Source organism: Pelodiscus sinensis, chromosome 3 (genome assembly GCF_049634645.1).
Source record: "Pelodiscus sinensis isolate JC-2024 chromosome 3, ASM4963464v1, whole genome shotgun sequence".
Classification (NCBI taxonomy): domain Eukaryota; kingdom Metazoa; phylum Chordata; order Testudines; family Trionychidae; genus Pelodiscus; species Pelodiscus sinensis.
In genome coordinates this window covers 175,501,218-175,524,051 of record NC_134713.1, presented here as the reverse complement: position 1 = coordinate 175,524,051, position 22,834 = coordinate 175,501,218, and the positions used below count along the sequence as shown (strand labels likewise).

At 41.5% G+C, this 22,834-nt stretch overlaps 1 protein-coding gene across 5 annotated transcripts in view; it reads right to left on the bottom strand.

The window, feature by feature from the left end:
* Nucleotides 1-22,834, bottom strand: part of SPTBN1 (spectrin beta, non-erythrocytic 1) — a 212,713-nt gene that overhangs the window by 58,661 nt on the left and 131,218 nt on the right. For all 5 annotated transcript variants that reach the window (XM_075925482.1, XM_075925484.1, XM_006122116.3 and 2 more), the window contains 6 exons: nt 18,190-18,341; nt 9,800-9,973; nt 6,638-6,729; nt 3,561-3,641; nt 2,083-2,198; nt 655-767 (listed from right to left, as the gene is read on the bottom strand). In XM_075925482.1, coding sequence (XP_075781597.1) covers nt 655-767; nt 2,083-2,198; nt 3,561-3,641; nt 6,638-6,729; nt 9,800-9,973; nt 18,190-18,341 — 728 coding nt within the window. The remainder of the gene's footprint in view (nt 1-654; nt 768-2,082; nt 2,199-3,560; nt 3,642-6,637; nt 6,730-9,799; nt 9,974-18,189; nt 18,342-22,834) is intronic.

Genomic DNA, 22,834 nt, shown 5'->3' with positions numbered 1-22,834 from the left:
GTGAAAGAGAAAGAGAAACTCTTGGGAAGTGGGGAACAGTTAGGCTGTGTCCAGACTCAGGGTTTTTTTTCGGGAAAAGTAGCCTTTTTTCGAAAAAAAACTTCACCTGCGTCTAGACTGCAGCCGCGTTCTTTCGAAATTAAATTGAAAGAACGCGGCTTTTCTTTCGACGGCGGTAAACCTCATTTCACGAGGAAGAACGCCTTCTTTCGAAAGAAGGCGTTCTTGAATGTAAATAGGGCTTCTTCGAAAGAAAGCATCCAGACTCACTGGATGCTTTCTTTCGAAAAAGCGGCTTGCTCTTTCGAAAGTTCCGCATGCAGTCTAGACGCTCTCTTTCGAAAGAGGCTCTTTCGAAAGTATCTTTCGAAAGAGCCTCTTTCGAAAGAGGCTTGCAGTCTAGACATAGCCCAAAAGGGCAGGGGAAAGAAACATCTAGGTAAAAGTTAATAAGCAAAATAAAATATCAGCTAAATGGCTTTTATTAAGATATGGATGGAAATATCAGGGAAGATTAACCACTTCTTATATTCTGTAGGAACTTCTAGTGTTAGCTTTTAATCTTGAATGTGAACATATACAATGGGCTGACGAGCTCCATAGAAATAAATATTTTAGTTGACTGCATCACATATAAAATCTTAGCTTGCAAACCTTTCCAATACGTTTTCCTTCAACAGCTAAAGCTTTCATCTTAGAAAAGTAGTGGTAATATGTCACCACATAGGTGATAATTGACTTTTCATCAGGATGGTCAACACTGATATCTGAAAACCAAATAAGAGTTACTTTAGTATACTGTGGGCTATGTGGTTTGAAACAGTAACATACAGTGTAGTGGATTGTCAGCACATGACACAAAGATGTGGGTTCAGTGGCCTTTCAGCTTCCCACATTTTATCTGATGTCTAGCCTTCTGTGCTTAAACTAAAATACATTCAATGGTTCCAAGTTAGTCTCAAATTCTTTGGTAGTGACAGGTATAAAACACCATCATTACTAAGTGCTGTATTTAGTCTCAGAGAGGTAGCTGTGTTAGTCTGTAATTTTAAAAAAAGTGAAAAATGTAACTTAAGAGAAAGTGTCTCATCTGAGGAAGTGGGTTTTGCCCACGAAAGCTCATGATAATATAATGTTTTGTTAGTCTCTAAAGTGCTACAGAACTACTCGTTGCTATATTCTGTGTTAGGGTTAGAGAATGTAAACTCTCCTTGAAGTACAGAACTGGGAATCATAACTTTTTGATTCTATTCCAAAAGTCTATGTGAGATTGATAGTTACCTATTTTCACGGGAGTGTTGTGAGGCATAAAATCTATCAAATACTTAGAAAGATGGTGTTACGATAGTGTTAAGAGTATTAGACATGAAATTCCAACCTTCAGAACCACGGAGTTGCAGACAGCCACCCACAATCATATCTAGAATTCACTAGGGCAAGCAAACCTAGCTGGATATTTGTTCAAAAGAATCCTTTAATGAGTGCAGATGGAGAGTAAATTCTTTCCTATCAGTGCAGAAATTCTGATTTATTGAAAAAAGTCAGCAAGAAGAAACTTGCCCAGTGACAACATGATCTTTACCTTCCCTGTGACAATAAAGCTCCCTATTCTAATATTACCTTCACTTAAAACTACATACCACACATGAACATAATACTTGCTAGTTGGCTGAAAAATGCAGCTAACAGTTCTATGAAGAATGTGTCCTGTATGCTTAGAGAGAAAGTTCTACCATACAGATGATAGAGATGCTTCTTCACTGGGATTTCTGGGGCAGCATGGTGATCTACTTGCAGTAAAACATTACCACATGAGAGAATGAGAACTCAAGTCCTGTGAACCTGGACTGGGACTGAAGGTGCCTTGCAGAAGTGGACATCTCCAACACTGCTCTGATCTCTTACCTACTCCTCAGAAAAAAATGCAGGGAGTGGTAAAGATCAGAAGAGTGTAGCATCCAGTGGCCCTTCCAACACAAAAGGCTGCCACAAAACATCACCTCGAGGGAGGGAAGGGTGTAAAGGGGAATGACATTCCTCCCCACACAGCCAGTCAACTACTGTAAATGTAGGAATTCTTACCCTCTGGGTCCAAAAGCTTAGTGAGACCAAGGTGTTGCTCTGCCAGGTTAAAAGCATTCTGCAGATTGTAGTGTGCATTTGATTTCTTCAGCTTGTCAAAGTCAATCAGATCAGGCCTAAAGAATAAGAAAAACAGTTGATTTCACTCAATACACAAGCATGTTACTTTAAAATGAATGAATAAAAATAAATCCAAGGCACCCAAAATAGCAGTAGAGACGTATGGAGTCAAGTTCACCAGAGATAAATTTGGACCAGTTTCTGACACCTTCACATGCATTGTCCAGTACTTTAATTCTTAAGCACCCTGTCAGTGGGATTCTGAAGGAATAAAGTGCTGTGCAGCACGTGCCAGGGTGGCACAATCTGGCCTCTTGAAAAAAACAGGGATAATTTACCATGAATTAATGTGACCTAAAGTGAAGAAAAGTGAGTAACCGACAGATAGGGTTGTGCAGCCTTTACTCACATTCGTGAGCACTCACTTGTGCAAGTAGTCACCAATGTGAGTACTAGTGGCATAGATTCTCAAACTGAGGGTTGGGCTCCTCTGGAGCTCGTGAGGTTATTATATAGGGGGTCATGAGCTGTAAGCCTCCACCCCAAACCCAGCTTTATTTCCAGCATTAATAATGGTGTTAAATATATAAAAAACACATTTTTAACTTATGGGGGGGGGGGGGGGTAAATCACTCTCTGTGGCTTGCTATGTGAAAGGGTTCACCAGTAAAAAAAGTTTGAGAACCCTTGGTTTAGACCCTAATGAACATTTAACTTGGGGCCAAATTCTGCCACCTTACTAAGGCAGCGTATCACCATAGTCCACAAGTAGCCCCACTGAATTCAAGGGTGCTAGTTAGCACAAGAAAGGCTAGCACATGCTAAGCCGTAATTGCCTATTTAGGTATGGCATTGACACTGCCAAGCAGCTAGTCAGTCCAGGCCTGGGGGTGTGGAGGGGGTTCAAAAGGGCACAGGCCTCCAGGCCACCCCTGGAGTAACTGACAGCAGCAGGGGCCAGAGCACTGGGGCCTTTAAATTGCTGTGGAAGCCCAGCATGGCACACTCCAGGCAGCTCTGAAGGGGGGGGGGGGTGTATAGGGGAAGAGGTGGAGCTGCAGGCTGGCTACTGCCAGCTCCGCCCCTTCAAAAAGCCTGGCGCTGCCACTGCTGCCAACCCTAACCCCCCCACCACCCAGGGACCGGGCAATTCTATTGGACCCTCTGAGTCTAGCACATATAAAAGATTCATTCTTCTGTAGCCATTTTGATGTGCAACTACCACTTGGGAAGAGATGTGAAGACATATCTGATTATTTTGTTTATCTTTTGGCCATGGGACTCTAATATTCTTGCAACACATCTTCAGCTCCCACAGATTTAAAAACCAATACAGCAAATACCATACTACACAGCGGTGAGTACACAGCAACAGTTTCCTCTTTCTAAAATCTGAAAAGAATGTTCCAAGGACATACCTGTGTTTATGGATTAGTGCGTTGAAAGCCATCCCATCCCTCCAGCTAGTTGTAAAGTTGTGTATGTTGACATTGGGATAACTGACACAACAAAAACCAGAAAGAGTATAATCAATATAGCATTCCTGCTCTGGCTTTGCACATTACATCAGTGAAAGCTGGTTGTAGCAGTGACAATTACACAGGGCTGGCCGTACCATGAGGCAAACAGAGGCAGCTGCCTCAGGTGCCAGACTGTGGGAGGGTGGGGGTGGGGCACCACTAGGACCCAGAGTGTAGAAAATTGTGTCTGCTGCTGGTGCATATGTATTCTCTCTGCTCTAGATGCAGAGAGATGGTGGAATGCTGTGCTGGAGGAAGGAGGGCACAAGAGACATAACAGGCAAGCAGGCGAAAAGGTGGCATGGGGGCCTAATTTGAGCTCCCCACCTCAGGTGCCAAAATGTTGTGGGCCCTGCAATTACAACCTTTCTAGTCCTGCACACTCCAGCAACCTCAGTGTCTGGCATGATTTTAGCCAGCCAGATGCCCACTTATTCATGAGTGTGGCCAAGTTTCCCCACAGTCCCATAAAATTTGTTTACAGCCACCAGTCCTGGCTCTCAGTGTTCTGTGCTGTTATTTAGTTCTAATTTACCCCTCGATGTCTCCTAAGAGCCCAGTAAGCAGTGGATGTGTTGGTAATGCTGCTAGACTATAATGACCTCCTGTGGTCCTGCAAATTCTCTGGTTCAGCACTGGTACGGTCCAGAGGGTGCCGAACAAGAGGTTTGACTTGTATTACAGTTTCATAATCACAATGACTGTTTTCTATTCATGTCAGTAGCAAGGAAAAAGAGCATCTCTGTTTTTCTAAAAGAAAGGTTATACTTTCTACATGTGTGATGATAACTTTAAAAAGTTAGGGATGTTGTTTTAATCTTTGGTGCTCAGTCTTCAATGTGTATCATTCCAATCTCTTCAAGTCTCAAGTCACTTGTTGACTCAACTCAGCTGATATTATTTTGAGGTACTTAAAATCTTCTTACTATATAGTTTAGAGATGCACCCCGGTCTGTCTCTCTTAGTCCATTTGTTCAAGAACTACTTCTTAAGGGTAAGAGCTAGGGCTACCAAATTTGGTATGCAGCTTCTTCTCATAACTTGAAGCAAGGTCAGGTTGTAGCAGGCCTTGTCCAGCCCAAGCATTGCCTTGCCTGTGGCATAGTGTGGTGGTCCTGGCCCAGTCAGAACAGCCCCCCTTGCAAGGTGGCGGGCTTGGCTGGGCCAGAGCAGCTTCCCACTCCTGGCATGGTGGGCCCAGCTAGGCTCACTGCCTGCAGAATCCTGGTTAAATGCAATGTTTAACTGGTTAACTTTTTAAAAGGGGATTTTATATCCCTAAATAATGCTTCAATTTGCTATACATTAAAGTTTCATGAAGAGAACAAGCAGTGGATTTCTATAAATAATACATAGCCAGTTAAGAGCAAGGCGGCTACTAAAGGTTTTTCGGAAATACTTTTGATTATGTAATCCCTCTTTCTGAATGTGAAAAATCAAAGCCTTAACTGCCTAACAAATTCAAACCTGCACTAAATAACATATGTGGCTACTGCAGAGGCAGCGGGACACCAAGAAGTCTGTTTCAGAGAAGCAGTAACGGTGTTCCCATTGATACACTTTTTCTCTGCTGCCCTCAAAAGATATTCTGTGGGCCAAATCCACTGAAGTTTAGCATACAGCACAAGACATTACGTAGGCTGAATTCCATTGCACAATGCGGAATTCTTATTTTTAAAAAGACAGACTATCTTTGCAGTTTAGGAGATTTGCTGGCAGACTTGAACTGCAGACCGCAGAATTATACCATTCTTGAGACTAAACTGAGTATCTTTGTTTCATTAAGTCCTTTTGGCCAACCAACACCATCCAAAAAAAAAAAAAGAAAATAAAAAAATCCCAACTCCCCCACCGCAAAAAGTAACCCCACAACAGAAGTGAAAATTATATTATTTAAATGTTAAGAATTTTCTGAGATTCCATTTAGAAAGCAAGATTCAGATAAGTTCTTTGGGCTCTAAAGATACTCTAGGAAAAGATACAGAACATCCTATTCAACAAACACTCAAACTCAAAAGGATTGCATCCATTTTCAACTATCTAAGACTTGGCCTGCTTCCACAGAAGTCAAAGGGAAGGGACTCTGACTTTCACAGAAACAGATCTCTATTCCTAGTTCATATTCCAAAACAAAATTTAAAGTAACAGCAGCCCAGGATTATAAATCAGAGTCCTGTCAATCTTACAACAATAAACCAATGATCCATGATCAGAACACTATTGTTTAGTGGGGCATCCCAGGCTAGCGAGTGGGCTGTATGAGTGGCCCTGCATCTTAGTGGGATACAAGATTCATAACCAAAATGGTTTCCCATGATAGGGTAGTTTTGCTAACTGTGCTTGTGTACCTAGAATTTGCGGGGTGTGCCAACTGAACCATAGCAGCACTTTGATTGGATGCAGAGGGAGGGAGTGCATGGCTCTCACAGTCAATGTTTTGTGCAATCAGCACGCACGTCACTCCACATGTGTGTCACTTTAGTAACACCAATAGGAAACCTAAAATGTCTTGCAAGCCACACACAGAACCCTGATGGGCTGCAGGTTGCTCACCAGAATGGCCCAAAACTACACTGAAAACATTGAAGAACTTTGCCCAAGTCTTCTCTAACAGTTAAAATGAAAGTTATCAATGACTTCACACAAAAATTTAAGGGAAAAATCTGGAAGCCAACGTCCCACTAAAGAGTCATCAAAATTTCACAGTATGACTAGAAAGGGGGTGCTGAGCCAGAAGCCTTTCCTGAATTCTAGGTGCTAAATATCAGAATCTAAGAACACATAAAAGAAACATAAGCAAGCCAGAATTTACTGACTTGTAAATATAAGCGTTTTATATCAATCTGAGCATTTCTGTTGATTACCTTGTCTAAATTCAATCCATTTAAGAAAATAAGTATTTACACATTTACAATTTCAATACAACCTCAGAATGCTGTACGAATTTTTCAGATAATCTTTTAATCCACACTCACCCAGCTGTCTTCATCTGGCACCACAGGAGCAAGGCATCCTTAGCAGATTTCTTCTCTTTGTTGTCTTCAGTTTCGACACTGATATCTTGGATCTAGGATTCACAAACCAGTTGTAATTAAATCAATTTGTCATTTCTGAGCCATATTAATACCAGAGCAAAAGCAATATAGAAACCAAGGAACAGCAAAGCAGAAGAGCAGCAGTGCACAAGTCATTTATGTAGATTTACTTAGAACAAAAATCAGATGAACAGCTTTCTTTGCCTTTAATTCACTGTAAGATTTTTTTTTTTTTTTTTTTAAAGAGTCCATGGACAAATAATTTAAGATTCTCCTGAAATATCCGGTTTGAATTGTCAAAACAAATCTTTTTTTATACAGAACATGGCCTAACGTGGCAAGTTTTTCTGTGCCTCCTGCAATGTGCTAAGTACCCCTCTGCCTACAGCCTGGGCTCATCATCTTGTGAGATGGAAGCCTTAGGGACAGATCCTGGTTCCTTAGAAGACAAAATGCTTTTGCCAAAGAGTTCAGTGGAATTGTAGTTTTGGCTTTAAAAAGCAACACAACCAAACATGCTGAAATCTACAATTTTATTCACTTTTAAATAAAGATAGTAATCTAGGGCAAATATTTTATTCCAAAAATTTAGACTTCCTAGATATATTGCAAAGCTATATATTTTATATAGACTAGGGCTCCAACCACCATTGAAGTCAATAAAGACTCTCACTTACTTCAATGGAAGTTAGATCATTCCCTTTCTTATTACGGGAAGGAAAAAAAACCAAAAAACACAACAGCAATGAAGCTTGGCACATTGGCTGGCTGAATTTATTATTACAGATGTCTAGAAAAGGGCAACCAGGTCTTTTCTAACCAGACCCTTCGGTTACATATAACGTGTTCAGACATTAATCACTCTACTACATTTGCCTCTTTTTAATTTTCTTTACAGGTAGGTCCTAGGTTCCACATCGACAGCTTTGGGGCCAGCCTTGCTAACACTTGCATATCCAAAATGTCCAGTGACTTCAAGAAATTTTCAGTGTGAAAAGAAAACACTGCACCATCCCATGTGTCTTTGAGTAGGAGTGTCTATATTTTAACAGGTCAAAGGCAAACAAAATATCTACCATAAGTAGGACCTGAGGCTTTCAGACAGGAAAAAAAAGTCACAATACACAAGAATTAATTTTATTTTTGATCCAGCCATAGCATCACTTATTATATGCTAAAGGGACATCAGATGCACATGCAAGCAATGGCAAGCTTGCAAAAGCATCTTGTTACAGGTTGCACCTCCCTTAACCAGGACTCTCTCATCTGACAACATCCATGCTCTGCCATGACCATCGATGCTCATGGATAAGAGAATCCCGGAACAGGAGGGCCAGCAGCTGGGAGTCCCACGAGTCTGGTGATGGCAGAGCCACAGCAGCAAGGACAGCAGCAGTGCTGGGGCAACCCTGGTGCTGGTGGAGCGCTGTCTGGGCTACCTGCTGCCCAGCAGCAGGCCGGCACCATGACTGCCCAGGAGGGGAAGACTGGCTGGGGCTGCATCAGCCCAGACAGCAGCAGGGCCATAAAATCCTGGGTGGCAGTAGCAAGTGCACAGCTACCTGGGAGGCTGAGGCAGCATAATTAGGGCTGCCTGTCTCCTGGCAGCAGGGCCGAGGCTGCAGCAGTATGATAGAAGCAGCACAGTTGGGGACATGTGCCACCTGGCAGCGGGGCTGGGGATGTAGTTGCCCGGGAGAGGAAACCTGGCCCTGGCCGCAGCAGCCCAGTAGAAGCAATGCCGCGTGCCACCTGGGAGGTAGCAGAGCCAGGGCTGGGGCTGGCAAGCAGGCAGTCTGACCAGGCCAAAGAAAACAGTATAGGGGAGGGACCATGGGCCACTGTCAGGGGACCTCCCGTTGTCTGTCAAATTCCCTCATCCAGGACCAGTCAGGTCCTAAGGTCCAACCTGTACTAGTTTATCCTACAGAAGTCAGCATGAAACTATTTTTTGAAGCTAAGGACTTCATATCAGGGTAACTGTAGAGCAAAGAACTGAAAAACCAGTGAATAGTCTTGCAGCATTTTGGAGACTAACAAAAAATGCAGATATGGGTACAACCCAATGAAGAGAAATTTAACAATATAAGCTTTCCCTTACATGTAAGGGACAGATGGGAATAGCACTGTGACCGCCATAACAATTAATTGGGACTTAGCTGCTATTTCAGACCAGTTTAAAAGCTAGAGACCTTTACTTTCGAAAATTAATTTCTACTCCACTGAGTGGAATACTCCACTGTATCTTATAAATATTCAAACAACCAATATTCCCACTCATTACTTAAAACCATACAAACAAAGCAATAAAAAGGTTAAATGATTACTATTTTAAATAATTTTGTGGCTGTCGAGAGTAGAAAGATAAGAGAAATAAGCATTACACATTTACATTATGGGTTAAGACTAAACTGAAATCTCTGCAAATCAATTGCAGTGATTTTCAGTGTTTATTTCATTTTTATTATTAAGGTATTTCTGTGTGTGATATATAGTTTATTTTGTTCTCTGAGCCTTATATTTATCTATGTTTAAAAAACAGTATCTGAATGAGAGAGAGAAAACTCTAGGCTGACAGTTCTCATTCACTTCCTGCAACAGATAAATAGCACAACTTAGGGCATGTCTTCATTATGGACTGGATTGATGGGCAGTGATCAATCCAGCGGGGGTTGACTCATCACATCTGCACATGATAAATCAACCATCGAGCACTCTCCCATAGACTCTGGTACTCCACCAAAACACGAAGAGTAAGCAAGTCAATGGGAGAGCATCAGATCTTGACTTACCGCTGTGAAGACACAGCAGTAACCAAACCTAAATACACTGACTTCTGCTACCTTATTCACTTAGCTGAAGTTGCTTAACTTAGGTTGACAGCCCACAGTAATATAGACAAGGTCTTAGGCATCAATCATGCAAGCTGCTGTCAATTTCTGTAAGCTCCTGAGAGGTCCTGCTGAATACCAAGTACTCTCAGCTCCCCTTCAAGTCATGTGACCAAGGGGCACTTGGCATTTCTCGGGAGTTCCCCAGAAACTTGGAGGATCGGGCTCACTGAGAATAAACATGTAGCACACAAAAATAAAATTTGTTTACCTGGAATCTCAGAATAATGGTCCAAATAAGGCCAAGAGTCAACCTGTGATTCCCATCCACAATATCATGGGATCCCATGTTTTCTAGATGCACTCTTTGTTCCTTAAGAAACTGGAGGGCTTTATCAACATTCTCCAAACAATGGATGCGCATCCTTCCCTTGGTTGGTTTGGGCTACCAAGCAAAACACAAAGAAAAATGATATTACTGAGAAACATATTTTTCTAGTTTCAGTCTAAACAAGTGCAGTTATCTACATTTTCCATGCTCAGTCTGGCGATATTATATATTTGCTCTCCAGATGGGATTTTTAATGCCGACAACAAAATTAAAAAACACAATTCATGATCTGTGGTCAAATACCATTTATGGGACACAGTGTCATCTCAGGCTTGGACCCAGAATAACCCCTTTCAATATGAGGCAAGCACTGCTTCCTTGAGAGAATGGGGTTATTTACTTCTTTCTTCAAATTGTTTTCCCTTGTAAAACTCATTTTTAAAATGATAGTATTGCTTTGTGGTTCTCTCTGGATGAAACGTGTCCAAACAATTCAGAGAACCAGTGCATCCTCTCACAACCAATGTCATCTGCTTATGGAACCAAACTGACATAGGTTACCACACCCATAGAGGACTGAGGATCATTTGGCTGATTTAATGGATGAAACTCAACACACGCTGAGAACATGATCAAGTCTCGGATGCAAAAGTAAAGGAAATTTCATTCTAACTCCCAATCACCATCTTGAATCTGCTACCTTCTTTTGCTAACTGGAAGACTAATGATTTTCCTGGTATGTTGTACTGACACATGCCTTTGTCTACTAAGCATCCTAAATTTGTTTTTAAAGTAATATTTGCTGCATTGGGAAACATATTAAATAAACAAACTCAGCAGTGCATGAACACAAAAAGAAATTGTTAACTCTAAAGGACATGTTCTGCCAATATTTAACTCTTTTAAAGGCAGCTTAGATTTGGTCCCTAAATAAATTGATGAGGCACCACGAAAAAGAAGTTTCACAAATGTTTTTCCACCTTTAAAGTAGTACAGATTTTTATCAAAACAGCAGAACACTTATTCCAACTAATTTATTTAAAAGAAAAAAAACAACCAGCAGCAACATGAAAGTAATGTTTGTTTCTTAATCAAGACCCAATGTCACATGAACTTCAGGTATAAAACATAATAAAATTAAATAAACTTGGTTCTGTAGATAAACATAATAGTTGATTATGTTAAGTGCTCAATGAAATATCTTTGAGGGAATTCAGCCAAAATGCTAAATCACACTGTTTTCTTTGTTTTAGTCAGCGAATATAATTAACTGGCCACTGAAACAACTCAGGCAAAATCCTTTCTTCGGGTTGTACTCAAGAGAGACAGAAGGTCCCAGCTAGAGCTCTCTTATGTATCCTAGGAACACCAGCCTTAACAACATGAGTAATAAACATGAAATGCTTTGCTAGAAAAATATTCTTAAGAACATCGAAGCGTCAACAGTTTCACTTCAAATTTCTACGACCACAAGTTCTCTTTTGGGGATGGAGTGGCCTTAGTCAGCATTAATTCTGATCCTGGATGTAAATTTCCAAGGCGTTGATTCTCATGTGCATGCCAGCTATTTTACACTACCCTGACTGTGTAATAGGGCCTCAAGTAGGCAGAGATTACATTTCCACACACTGTCAGAGCAGAGCAGAGAGGCTTTGGCATATACACAAGAGCTCACATTAACAGGTTTACACAAGGTACATGCAGACCTTATTGAGAAGCTTCCACAAAAATCATATACTGGTGTATCTGGAAGATTTTTAATAGGTAATTAAGGACCAACAGCTATTCGCATTCAACTGAAGAAGAATCAGATCATTTACCCAAAATGGGAACAGGGCTGGATCCTAAGGTCTCAAAACAATTAGAGGGAAAATATCTAATTTGCCCATAGCAATAGAAATTTCTAAATCAAAACACCACTCACTGAGGATGTTTTACAAAACAAATTCATTTGAGACTTGTTTGTTCCCAAGCTACACTTGAGCACATATCCCAAAAATAAATACAGGAAATACAACCTTCAAAGAAAGCTCATTATAGGCAAGATTTTTTGATCCCTATACTTGAAATTTCATGTGTAATACAAGATGATGTAATAAGTCTGAATGAGTTACACCCAGAGGACCACTCGGATTAAACAAACAGACAAATTCTATAGTGTCCAAGTGACTTCAAGTGCACTTTTTGACTGGCAGGGTTTCATCCCAGGTTGTCACAGATGTCTGCCAGTTTAATCTCAGTTACAGAGAGTTCCTGGTGGAAAGTCCACCAGGAAGCTGGTCACAGAAGAAGAAAGCATCCATTATCTCTTATTCATCAGAGAGTATTTAGCTCATTCAAATCTTTTTTCATAAAATAGCATCATATCTTGTGTCAGTGGTAGGGTTACTAGGTAGTCATAAAAAAAATACCGGACATACTTCATGGGGGGAGGGGGAGGAGGGACCGGCCGGGAGGGGAGCGGTGCTGGCCGGGGGGGGGGGGGGGGGGAGGGGGGAGGGGGAGACCAGGAAGAGGAGGAGGGGAGAACTGGCTGCTGGAAGCAGGGTGCAGCAGGGGTGGCCAGAGAAGATCCGGAGCAGGAACCGGCCAGCGGGAGGCAGAGCTGGCAGCAGGGGACAGGGGGTAGAGATGGGACGGGGGGACAACGATGACACATGACACTGGCCGGGGAAGATCAGGAGGAGAAGTCGGGGAGAATCAACCAACCGGCTGGATAGGAGGGGGCAGGGGAGCGAATCAGCCGGCGGGGAGCAGATCTCAGGGCGCTCCCGTCCCACTCAAGTCAGTCCGGCTGCAGCTCCACCACACGCTTTACCAGTGCGCGCAGGAGCATGGCCCGGGCTGCTCCCCCTCCTCCTCACATGCAACCAGGGCTCCTAGCACTGATTCAACCCTGCCTCCCAGTCACTCCCCCCGGCGCCCAGCCAGAAAACCAGGAAATACCAGACATTGCACATGTCCGGTATTTTCTGGATTTTTTTTTTTATCGGGCAGAAGGCCCAAAAACTGGACTATCCGGTAGAAAACTGGACACCTGGCAACCCTAGTGGATGGGTGGGGATGTCACATCTCCCAGAGATACACAGAAAGCTTAAGAAAGCGGTCTTCACAAGATATCCAAGGCTTTGTGCCAGATTCACATAGGATCACTCACTGGTGTAAACTACATCTCTAAGAGCCAGCCTGATCTCTTACACAAGAAAGCGTATTTTTACTACATGGAGAAGCAGCCATTCTTTTCTACTCTGCCTGATGGACTTTCCAACATTGGCATAAACTGGCATAAGCACCTAATTGAAATGTGTTGCATTTCCAGCTAGTGAGAACACATTCCTATCTTACAGTGAAATCCTTTCCACTCCACCAGTAACTAGGGAGGACGTTAAAGTACAACTATTAGAATTAAATGTTTTAAATCTTCAGGACTGGACAACTTGCGCAAAAAAAGATACAAGGAGGAGGTGAGCATCTCATAGCGCTATTACTGTGGATATCTTGGAACACTGGGCAAGTTCCATATGACAGATGAGGCTTCCCCGTTACAGTTAACCAGTATGAGGAGCAGCCTTCCACCCACCATACGCAGGGGCCCTCATCTAGGACGGGGGGAGGGGAGGGGCGCTCCAGTCCACTTGGGCTGGAGTGGTCCCCCCCACATTTAATCAGTTAACCAGCTAACCAATTAAATGGAATTGTACATCCCTACTACCAGTGCCTACATGGGGAGGAGATTTCTCACAGAAAAGTGGCCTTTAATCTAGCAGGAAAAGTCATGCCAAGATCCAATAGTTGGAAGCTGAAGCTGGATAAAGTACAAATTTTGAACAGCGTCAATAAGTTAAGGGTTGGATGTATTATTAAGAGAGAGATGCTTTGGCTCAAACAGAAATTATGAGCTTCATATGGAGTTTATCAAGTGGGGTTCGTTAGCCTGAGTTATATCAAAGTTTCATCTCTCTCTCTCTCTCTTCCCGCCCCCCACCCCATCTCTCTCTATAAAAACCTTTTCCTGAAGGACAACAGAGTGCTGGCATCATCATTCTGCATCCCATCACCTGCACCTCGTGACCTCTCCCCTGTGCTCGGGGTGCTGTGGGAGCTGCATGGCCTTTCCCTTCCCACCTCTGCGGTGCTGGGGGTGGGAATGAGCCATGGAAGCCACGTGGTCACATCCCCCACTTCAGTGCTCAGCTTCCTGCAGGGAGGTGGGGAAGAGAAAGACCCAAGGCGCCACACTGCATGTGACCTGTAGGGAAGAGCATGTGCTGCTGTGGGGAGGTGAGCTGCCAGGATGCTCTGGCTGTCCCGGGGGATGGGGGAGGGGGGGAAGGGTGCTGCAAAGTGTGCCTCTGAAGTTAAGTTGCACCCCCATGAGAGCTCCCCAACCAGCCCAGCCACTTGCACTGAGACTCTTGGCCTTTCTGGATTTATTGTTAGTTGAGAACATAATTGACATGTTTGACTGGATGTGTCCTGTGCACATAATCAAGAAAAATCCAAATACCCTTAAATCTTCCCTTTTCTAGTAGAATACATGACAGAATTCACCATTCAGAATTTACTTAAGTGGCTTGACCTTTGAGCTTTCAGAGATTCTGAAGTACGTATTGACCATCTAAATTCTGAGCTAAATTCTGTTTTATGCAACATACAACACTTAAGTCTTATTTCTCTGTTTAGGGTAATGGTCACCAACCAGTAGGTCAGGATCTACTGGTAGATCTTGGAGCCTCTGACAGGTGATTCTGACTGGTTTGACTAGGAGACTCAAGTGCTGGCACTTCAGCTGCCTCTCCCCACACTGCCTTGCTGATCCTGCCCAGAGCCTCAGAGCTACCCCCTCAGAGGCTCCCGCTTGTTGTGCAGGGTGGGGAAGGCAGAGGCAGGGGGGTGCTAATGTCACTCTCTCCCGCTCCCCTGTACCCCACTTCACAGAGTGAGGAGGGTGGGGCCTTGAAGAAGGGGAGGGACAGGGGTATTTGGGTGTGATGTAGATCCTAGACTGACAAATTCAGAAAGTGATCTTGTCCTTAAAAAGGTTGGAGACCACTGGTTTAGGAGAAGCTGAATAACAGTAAGTGGAACCAAAATTACTATTGTTTTTTCATCTTGACTGGATTCTCTCTCTCTGCTCAGTGGGACTATAGAACGCTGTCTTGCTGCTTCTAAAACTCTTGGCACATTCAATATTTCAAGTAATAAGATCTACACAGAAACTGGGACTTGAAATCATGTCTATTGAAGACGGCAAGGAGGAGTACAATATTTAATGAAGGTAGCAGTGTGATCCCAGAAATTACAGACCAGGAAGTCTGACCTTCAGGTAAACAGGATGCAATAATTAAAGAGTTACTATAATTTAAGTTATTTTGGGTGTCCTAATTTTGTTGTTCCCAACCTGAGATGCCTCACAGGTTTTCAGAGGGTTGAATGTCAGCAGCACTTCAGGAAAAATTAGGCCTTTCATGTTTAAATTTGTGCAAAGGTTGATGCACCCAAAATCAGCACCCCCTTTTGGAAAATTTATGCCTTAATGACTTACCAAACGGTAAAACACTTAAGCTAAATCTACACTGTAGCCTTCTTCCGCAAAAGCTTATGCAAATGAAGCGCAGAGTGGAATATTGCCACGCTTTGGTTGCATAATTAATTAGCCGTCTACACAACTCCTTTTTGCGCAAAAACCTCTTGAACAAAAGCGGCTAATCAATTATGTAAATGAAGTGTGGCAATATTCCACTCTGCGCTTCATTTGCATAAGCTTTTGCGGAAGAATGCTGCAGTGTAGACATAGCCTAAGTCTTTGATGGGAATGGAATTGAACTGTGCTCTTCTGCTTCACAAGTTAACCACTGGTCTGTCTTTCCACTGAATTACCGTACTTTAGCGAATTTAACCTGCTGGTTATATTTGTTTTTACATACCTCTCCCCTTCCCCCGGCCGGAGTATACTCAGGTGCAGGGTATACAGAATTTTTTTTTTTTTTAAACTCACCAGGTGGTGAGTTCTCCATTGCCTCTTCCTGTGGCTGCGTAGCCACCAGCCTCCAGGCAGGGGAGCGCTCATCTCTGGGTTCCTGCACAGCCATAGGAAGGGGCGGGGGAGCACTCATCCCCCTGCCCCTTCCTGCGGCTGCGCAGGAACCAGGCGGTGAGCGCTCCTTCGCCCGGAGGCTGGTGGTTCCTGCTCCCCCACCCCTTCCTGCGGCAGAACCTGTGGGATGAGCTCTCCCCCGCCTGGAGGCTGCGCTGGAACCTAGGACGGTGAGTGCAAACCCTCCCTCCCGGCCCCGCAAATATACCCTCAGAAAATATACCTGACATAGAAAAGTCTTGTATACCCTGCGGGTTATATATTCATGCGTGGGGTATACTAATTTTTTTTTACTCAAATAGAAAAAAACGTGGGGTATATTCCGGTGTGGGGTATAGTCGCTAAATTATGGTATTCTTTTCTGTTGCTGGATGAGGGCTAGAATTTGTAACACAAGTGTAAGATTGTTATATATTTTATTGAAAGAATACATTAAAGTTTTTAAAATAGTATATCTAAGATAGCTTCTGTCTTGTTATCCCAATAGTCTTGACTTTCTAGGTTTGCTCTCGATAAGTTTTTTTGAGCAAAGATTATCTCAAGATCTGTCTTGTATAGCACTAAAATGTATGGTCAGTGAATAAAAAAGAAAGGTAATTACAAAGAGTAACAATTTCAGCAAATACGCCACATTACACAGTCAGAATAATATATTGTTCATTAAGCATAACTGTCTGAAGGTTTCATGATTTACCTTATCTATAACCATGTTTGCAGTGGAAGGCATGCAAGAATGTGCTGTTTAAACAAAGGTGGCTGTACTCACATTCTACAGTGATAACGCTAAAATAAGAATTTGTAATGTTGCCAACCACTAATACGCAATTTTAATGGTGATGTAACCACAGAGGTAAGTCTCACAAATTGTAGCCCTCATCCTGAAACATGGAAAAATAATAGTTCAGTGGAAGAATAGACCAGTGGTTAGGAAACTGTCTTTGGATGCAGGAGCATACTGCTGGCTTGGTTCCATTATGCCCAATATTACAGCATATGTTAATTGAATACATCATCAATTTTTTTCAAACCTTAGTGAGGAAAAAAAAAACCACACAGATGAAGTTGCATGGCTGGTCTTAGTTTCTCAGAAAGTGATATGGAACATCAAAACTCACTTTAGCACAACTAACTAAACTGAAATTAAGGGGTAGAACTGCGTCAAAGGCTTTGCAATCTTGATACCTAAAATAAGTCTAAGTTTTACAATGAAGACCAACTCTAATCTCATTTACACCAGTGTAATTTAAAAAAATTATACTGTATCTGGAATAAGCACTTTTTGCACTGAGTACATCAAACATGAATACTACATTAAAATAAATTATTCAGTATAAAGACATTTATTGAGTAAAATTAATACATGCATACTAAGTATGTCTAATCCTAATATAGAATATCAGGACAGGGTACATGTATGCATCTAGGAGTTTATATAATTAAAACAATATTTGGAAATCACTGTATTAAGTTTTGCTTTATTAACACAACATTGTGGGGCACGAGACCAACTCACTATGTAGGGTCTTAGCCCATGTGGCTTCCATTAATAAAATCAAGTGATGACACTTGATTATGCAGTTGCAACCTCATGTAGTCTTGGGTGGCAGCGGAAGACCTGTATTCCTTTGATAAGACTGTTTTAACAGCAGGGACATCATTAAATGATTATGTGGGAAAAGCAGTGCCCCACCATTCCCCAAAATATACTTCCAATAGTCATACACTTCCACAGCACCACTTCTTAACACCAAAGTTTCATTACACAGATGCTAGACAAGTCAATAGCTTCCCTCATTTACTGTTAATGAAAATGAGAACTGCTGAGGAAAAAGATTTCATTCAGAGAGTTCTAGTTCGTTTATTTTATATAAACAAACACCCCCCTACACACACCCAACAGCCATAGCATGTTCAGCACCTTCACTGATTCCAATGGGATTTGAGGCTGTTTAGGACCTTCCTGATACTGCACAGTAACTCAATGACAGACAAGATGCTAAAGTTCTAACTCCTACTAAAGACATTGGCATTCTTTCTAATGGGAACTAAATCAAGCCTTCACTTACGGTAATACAATACAAATTCATAAGAAGAGATTTCTTAAAAATATGGGTGAAATCCTGACCCCACTGATGTTAATGGGAATTTTGCTACGGACTTCAATGAAGCCAGGATTTCACCCATGGTTTTAGTGACGAGATGACAAAAAGAATATAAAGATACAGATACTTACAAGTCTCTCTCCTGAAAGAACTTCCAGCAGTTTGATAAGCATCCGTCCATCACGAAGATCAGTATATAAATCAGTAATTCTACATGATACACGTGCCAAATGTGAATTAACCCACTTTGTGAAAGTCTTCTTCTGAACTGCCTCTCGTTCATCTAGGCAAAGAAATAATACAGGATTATTCGAAACAAATCAAAGCTTATACACAGATATAAAAAGATGTTCAAACTCATGTTCCAATATATTCAAATAAAGAGACTTGCTAGTGTCTCCAGAGGAGTTATTTTAGTAATCAGGACATTTCACAGAAAATCCAACTTTCTTATTTTATGGTAATTTCTGATGAAGTTAGGAGATCTGATTTCATTGGGAAATCTGCCTTAGCAATGTCAGAGAAGTCAATCTGGAATATGGACTTCAGGATTTGGCATCAGAAGCTGTTTCTTAAAGACATGACTATGTGATGTGTAAGAGAAGAGAGTTTGTGGATCACCACATTGCCCTGTGCTTTGCTAATCCTGGTTATCTTGCAGCTTTTAGATAATAGGCCAACTTCTGCTCTTGATTACACTGGTGTAAACTCAGAGTGACTTTGCTGAAATACATAGTTACTCAGGATTAACATTCGTGTGACAACAGAAATGTATCTAATGTACTTCACTTATACCCTCCTCCCCAATAGTATTTATTTTAGGACATAAATATTTGTTTAAATATTTGAATAAGAGAAGGATTGTTTTAAAATGTCAAGAGTGAAACTGACCTGGATTTACATAAAACCATAGGAGAGACAGGATTTGGTTTGATTTTGATTTTTGGGAGGGAGGAATACACATAGTAGGCATTTTCATAACTGTTTATACAGATAACTGTTGTCAAAAAAAAAAAACCCAACACCATAGCTCATTTAATGTGCATGCTCACTATAGATAACTAATTCAGAAACTCTTAAAAAGTAGCCTGCTGAGTATCAAATGGCTTTTAGCCAGAAAATGCTGCATCACTTGGTCACTCAGGGTGCTAACTGACTTCAATAGGCTTTGGATCAGGACCTTTTTTATATACATCAAGCCTTACACTATGAAAAGAAACCCAGTGATTTCACTGGAGTCTGGAAGAGTGACAGGCACAACATGTCAAAATTAAGTGTCCAAATTGGGTTCCTAAATCCATATGCAGGGTCCCTAAATAAGAGGCTTGATTTCAATGGCACTGAGCATCAGCTACTCTCATTGACTTCACTGGGATTTCTGGGTACTCAGCGCTTTTGGTAATCAGGCCACTCGGATTTAGAAACCACATTGAAGGGCCCTCAAAAACACTGACTACATTATTTTAGCTATATATGAAATGTTTTTGGAAACACGGGGGGGGGGGATGGTTGAATTTTCACACAGAACGGAATCTATTGTTTTCTATACTCCCTGGCCTTTAAGTACAGTATTTCACTGCAATAGCTCAGTCCCTCCTATGTATTTCTGAATTTATTCTTGCAGTGCATTGTGAGGAGGCTAATACATTGGAACTGACCCTCAGAGAGATTTAAATCATACCAATGAGTTTTCAACAGGTCAACGAGCCCATGTTACAGTTTGCAGTGGCTCTCGCTTAATGAAGTGCAGTATTACACGGGCATGACAACACACCAGGAAGTTAGCAGTAACTGAGGCATGCAAGGCGTGCCTTCTGATACCCTGATAATAAACCAACCCTAGTTTATTACATGCTGCAGACCTTTGCTTTCTACTCCTGATTATGTTGCAACTTTTTCCCACAAAATGCTCAATGCTTTGAGACAACATATTTCATTCCAATTATTATTGCAACATCTGACAATGTCACCAATACAAAGCCAAGATATATATGGTTAATAAGCAGTGTGAACAGGATGTGGGCCTTTTCATTAGAAAGCACAGACTCTGTTCCAGCAATGCAATACTACAAAAACAAATATTAAAAAAGATAAAGCCTCCCATACCCAAGCTGCTCCTTGTTTCCAACAGCAATTTGCTCAATCTTGCCCCAAACGAAAAAATAACCGTATCTCTCACTAGTGGAAATGCTAATCTATACAAATAGTAATTTAAATATACTCTCTGCTAATCTTAAGCATACTAGTCAGAAATATTTATAGTGCAACTCCTTAGCTGCATGCCCATGCTTTAAGTAAAGAGTGATTCTTTTTAACTAGTCACACAGAACAGTTAAAGAACTGGCAACAATTTATATCTATTGAAAAAATTTTCAGCAATAATTACCACTTCTCCCTTCTCCATGAAGCTTACAAAAAGCTCGCTGTGATTCAAATGTCTCCAAGAACACTACATAATGTGTATCCAACTACTAAAATTTCTATATGGTAATGTAACATTAAGAAATGCCTGTTATATTTACAGAGGAGATGGATACAGATGAAATACAAACGGCAAGTTTGATGTTTAAAGCATTATAGCTTCTAGAAAGCTGTGAAGTCTAGTTACCAAGCTATCTGTAATGAAATCTATTCAAATAAAGACATGATCATCAGCCATTCTCCAGTCCTCCTTACAGTGCAGATAACATATAATGGGTGGTAAAGCAAATCAGCAGATACCGTGTTGTTTTAGCAGCTAGGAATTGAGGAGTTAGACATAGGGTCTAATCAGGGAAAGGTAAAACAGACTATGGATGTTATATGAAAAAACAAGGGGATACACGGGGCCAGATACTCAGCTAGGGTAAACCTGTGTTTACTACAGCTTCAATCAAGCTATTTACCTCTGCTGGTGATCTGGCCCAAATCTGGGGAAGGAACACAACTGCATGGGTCAAACAACAATGTATTCCATTCCCAGGAAGCCCCTCTATTTCCTTAAGCAGTGACTCCCACCCTTTTCACATGAAGCCCTACTACCACTCTGACAGGGCAGTCCTCCTCTCACAGTGTGTCTTCCAGTCATGTTCAATACCAATGCATCTCCTCTCATTGTACCTATGCACTTTCTCGGTCTTGTTCTTTGTGGTCTCCATTACTTCCTTTGGATCAGCAGAAGTTGTTTTCTGATTCTTTACTTTTTCACCCACCTGTGTCTTGTTTGTCTCCCACCTCCATTCCTCCCCACCCCAGGGAGGATGCAGGGAGGGGGAAAGGAAAGAGGTTCCCTCTTCCTCTCCCCACTGTGGAAATGGAAACAATACAAATTCTAGTCACTGCACCTGTGATGTTTTCAGTCATGAAACCTCTTTCACTCTAATTTCCATACTCTAAGTCTTACATCTGCCCAATCCTTGTACATTCTAGTTATTTGTTATAGCCCATTATCAGGGTGGGAATGGGTTGTTGGTGGTGTATTTCTGTCTTTCTTCCTGCTTACCAATTATCCATGTAAGCTGTGTGCTTGTGCAGCCACTCAGGAGAGATTCCAATGCTGCCCAGCAGACTAGCAGAGCACCTACAGCTAGGTTTTGTGTTTCTTTTGGCAGAGCACATTTGGACATGCCTCAGTGCACATAGAAAAAAATATTCCACACAGGAGGAAACCTTGCTGCTTACTATGACTGAACAGCAAGGATAGAATACATACATTTTCCTTTGGGGAGGTCAAATTACTGACTGGCCAAATGTGTCTTCTCCCCTGCATGGAAAAATCTCTGCTTGATAGTAAATAGCTGGGCTCCCACACAGCCTTGTGGCATGCCACTGACTGTCAGCTCTTCTTCAATATTCTGCTTGACATTTCACAATGGATGGCAGATTTTTGCAATTGATTTCACCATCACCTTCAAACTGATAAACTGCAAGAACACTTGTTGTTAAAACATGCCCAGAATCAAACAAAGGACATCTATTTTATTTGCACATATATTTTAACATCAGGAAATGCATCTACAGCTTAGAAAAATGTGACAAACACGGAAAATAACTAACTGATGCTTATATTATATATATTTACATAAAAGCAAAGTAAACTAATGGCAATACACATTAGTAACTAATTACATGCATTACAGTCACTTGTACCTTGTAAGATTATATTAATATGAAGGATATTTATCAAAAAATATCACATCTTTAAAAAGATATTTTTAGATTTTGCAAAGTCTAATAAAAGCCAGAGGAGATGGGTGGAGCTGCCAATGTCTTGCAGCTTGTGAAAACATTTGTTTCCTCAGGGGTAAAGACAAATGTGCATCATGCAAAACATGCACAGCTGGAAAACGGAAGTAGCTCTTAAACAGCTGTATTGATAATATAGACTTCAGCTTATCTGGATGCAACATTAGGAAGGAAATTTCCTTTGGACGGAAACCCCTCTGACAACATGATTAGCAAGTCAACTTGCAGATCATGGTTCGTGCTTGTGATTTATTGAGACTGACTTGGTTAGTTGCTTAGTAAATAATCAGGAGTTAGGTAATAAACTTTCCTTGACAAACACTCTTCCTTTATAATAGAAGGCAACATTCTGAAATATGAAGGGTGGGATTTTCAAAGATTCCAAAGAAATTTGGGTGCCCAAGCCTCATTAAAATTTAAGGGATTGTAAGATTCTGGATAAAATCCACGAACCACAGATTGCTATAGATTATACCAGTGCTATCCTATGATTCAATTAACTCAAAGAGCTTACACGAATAGAATGGAGAAATTTGCTCAGGAGATGTGAAG